The sequence below is a fragment of the Gymnoscopelus braueri genome (assembly GCF_963280865.1).
Source record: "Gymnoscopelus braueri genome assembly, chromosome: 6".
NCBI lineage: Eukaryota > Metazoa > Chordata > Actinopteri > Myctophiformes > Myctophidae > Gymnoscopelus > Gymnoscopelus braueri.
In genome coordinates, this window is record NC_137607.1 from 32,796,054 (window position 1) to 32,799,571 (window position 3,518).

Consider the following 3,518-nt stretch of genomic DNA (forward strand, 5'->3'; position numbering starts at 1 on the left):
CTTGGTTCATAATGGACGGAAATACTTATAATTATCAACAGACACTATCAGGGAGACCATATATCTAGCTCAATGAGAAGAGAGGCAGCCTTGGAGTCCGTAGGTCGCTGGTTCGAGCCCTGTTCGCGACAATGTATTGAGGTGATCATGATTTGGCATTATTCGGATAACACATAGTGTTTCTTGAGGATAGGCTTAGCCGTTGTTTTACTGAGGTTAGGGTTAGTGAGGGTTTAAAATGCTTATTTGCTAATTGCATGGTCTTCTTTCTCTCAAGTTTAGTCTTCTATGTTTCTATGGCTTATCGTGCATATTACTTATCATTGCTTCTTTCTTTCTTCTCTCTGCAATCCCTGGCCCCGTATTATCGCTGCTTGCAGCTATATTTATTATTATGATTGGGTGTGTCTGGACACCTACTTTGCATAGTTCAAAGATGGCGGCTACAGTATATGAAAATGAGTTATATTAAACTTTTGACACTTTTGGCAAACTTCTGTCTATTTCATGTTTTGTTCAGTTTCAAGAGTGCTCTCTAGCCCTCCGAGTCTCAACCATACTGAGACCCACCTTTGTCCTACCACCATCATCGGAGGTTTAAAGTGACGCACTCGCCCCCCATCAGCGTCCTAAAGAGATAATTAATAAGAATATACTATTGTAAGTACCGATATCTTGTGCAACACAATATCCTTCCCTACAATTCCCTACATACAGTAAGTTTAATTAAAAATTTCAAATTTTAGGTCTCGGTATGCAGGTATGAAATGCCTGCTGAAAACTGTGCAATTCGGGGGATGGGCGCGGTATAACAATTAAACCAAAAAGAGGCTACATTCAGAATTTACCCAACTCACGGCCGCAGGAGTTCAGCTGAGTGCTGGTGGAAGACTAGAAATTGTGATGTACTGTACATTGACATTGACATTTATATTTATTGATAGACTATATGTTAACTCAGTCTGTGAAATAACATAATTGTAAAGGGCCCCCCAAAATCCCCCCAAAAAGGCTTACGGGACCCCCAAAAAATACCCCCCAACATTTGTGGGGCGGGGGCTTTGCACGCCCGCATTGTGGTACTCCACAGAATTTCCCACAGTTGTCAGGTCTGGTTGTGGTTTGGTGCTGTAATGTGAAGTCACATGATGAAACTTGATTCAATTATTAGCTAGTGGGACAGAGGTCAGAATCTCCATGTATGAGATCAATTCTTGTGTTTCAGCATGAACTCGTGGATGCCTGTATTTATCTCTTCCACTGCCGTGGTTTTCGGTACGGAAATCTTTGTAAGAGGGCCTGTTTACCACTAATGTCACCATGTCCACTCACTGCCATAAACTCAAATCCTTAAAAGCTCCTGTTTTTTGTCTGCTGACTTCAAAACTCTCTTTAAGACGTTTCACATGACTGTGTCTCTCTTGTCTTTCTGTGATGTCTTGATATCCTCTGAAAAGATCTCTTCCTGACACTGCGTTTAAAATGTTCCTTGAACAAGACACTGAACCCCTACAGTAACTGCTCCCGCTGAGTGGACATGCAGTAGCAGGTGACTTGCATTGCTGCCTCCGCCCTCAGTAGGTGCAAAGGTGATTATAACTGAACTTTGCAACAACTTTATGGTGTTGTCAAGGCTCTGCCCCTTGCCAGTCCTACCTTACATAAAACAGGAAACAGAGAGGTTGTTAACCTTACTCTTCACACTGCAGTACTATCATCCTCACACACACACACACGGAGAGACCGACGATAAGAATCACCTTCAGATCAAATACAACTTCCAGTGTGGAGGACAGTCTTTCTACAGCTACAGGAGGGAATACTGACCCAGACCACTGGAACCTGCTGCTGACTTGGGTTAGGCTGAATGGACTTTAACAAGAATCACGATTCACAGTGAAAGTCAACTTCAGGCAACATTCTAGAGGAGGGAGAGTTACTACGACTGACTGAATTCCTGTATTGAGCAGACTGTTTGTAGCTTCACTCAAAGACAAAATGGCTTCCACGTCGTCTCTTCCAGAAGAGGATTTTTCCTGTCCTGTGTGTCATGACATCTTTAAAGATCCTGTTATCCTGTCATGCAGCCACAGCTTCTGTAAAGCCTGTCTGCAGGAATGGTGGAGAGAGAAGGTAATAAAGGAATGTCCTGTTTGTAAGAAGAGACATTCAATGGATCCACCCTGTAACCTGGCTCTGAAGAACGTGTGTGAGGCCTTCATACAGGAGAGACATCAGAGAGCTTCAACAGGGTCTGAGGTTCTCTGCAGTCTGCATGCTGAGAAACTCAAACTGTTCTGTCTGGAATGTCAACAACCAGTTTGTCTTGTGTGTCGAGATTCTAAAAAACACACCGACCACAGATTCAGACCCATCGATGAAGCTGCTCTGGATCACAAGGAGGAAGTTCAGAAATCACTGAAGCCTTTACAGGAACAACTGGAGGTCTTTAATAAAGTTAAAACAAACTATGATCAAACAGCAGCACACATTCAGTCCCAGACTCAGAACACAGAGAGGCAGATGAAGAAACAGTTTAAGAAGATGCGTCAGTTTCTACAAGAGGAAGAGGAGGCCAGCATCACTGCACTGAGGGAGGAAGAGTCTAAGAAGAGTCAGATGATGAAGGAGAAGACTGAGGGTCTAAACAGAGACATCTCAACTCTTTCAAACACAATCAGAGCCATAGAGGAGGAGCTGAGAGCTGAACACATCTCATTCCTGCAGAACTTCAAGACCACAATGCAAAGAGTCCAGTTCACACTGCAGGACCCACAGCCGATCTCAGGAGCACTGATAGACGTGACCAAACACCTGAGCAACCTGGTCTTCAGAGTCTGGGACAAGATGAAGGACATTGTCTCCTACACTCCTGTCATTCTGGACCCCAACACTGCCCATCCAGTATACACCCTGTCTGATGATCTGACCAGTGTGAGATGTGGAAAACAACAGCAGCTTCCTGACAACCCAGAGAGGTTTGACAACTATGGCTTTGTCCTGGGTTCTGAGGGCTTTAACTCAGGGACTCACAGCTGGGATGTTGAGGTTGGAGACAATGCATACTGGTCAGTAGGTGTGTTAGCAGAGTCCTTTCAGAGGAAGGGGAAAGGAGGTGGTGAATACTGGAAAATAGGGTTAGATAAAGGTAAATACATAGCACGTTCATTAGGGTCAGTCACTGATCTCTCATTGAAGCAGAAACCTAAGAGGATCAGAGTCCAGCTGGACTGGAACAGAGGAAAGCTGTACTTTTATGATCCTGACACTAACACACACATACACACCTTCACACACACTTTCACTGACACACTCTTTCCATACATTTACACTGGTCATACTTTCCCTCTGAAGATGTTACCAGGGAAGGTCAGTGTAACTCTGGATAGTTAGACATGATGATGATGATGGGTGGTAAGAAGTACTTTAAAGGGGAACAAGTAAAGGAACATTAAAGGAACATTACTAGTAGTGTCTATTTCGTCGCTGTCGGGCAGAAACCTCTTATCTCCATATTA

General features: G+C 43.8%; 1 protein-coding gene across 1 annotated transcript; it reads left to right on the top strand.

The window, feature by feature from the left end:
- Positions 1 to 1,998: 1,998 nt before the first annotated feature.
- LOC308086887 (E3 ubiquitin-protein ligase TRIM39-like) lies at positions 1,999 to 3,393 on the top strand (the record flags this gene model as incomplete). Its single annotated transcript, XM_080430529.1, has 1 exon — positions 1,999 to 3,393. One exon carries the CDS (start codon positions 1,999 to 2,001, stop codon positions 3,391 to 3,393), a length of 1,395 nt encoding a protein of 464 aa, XP_080286655.1.
- Positions 3,394 to 3,518: the final 125 nt, after the last annotated feature.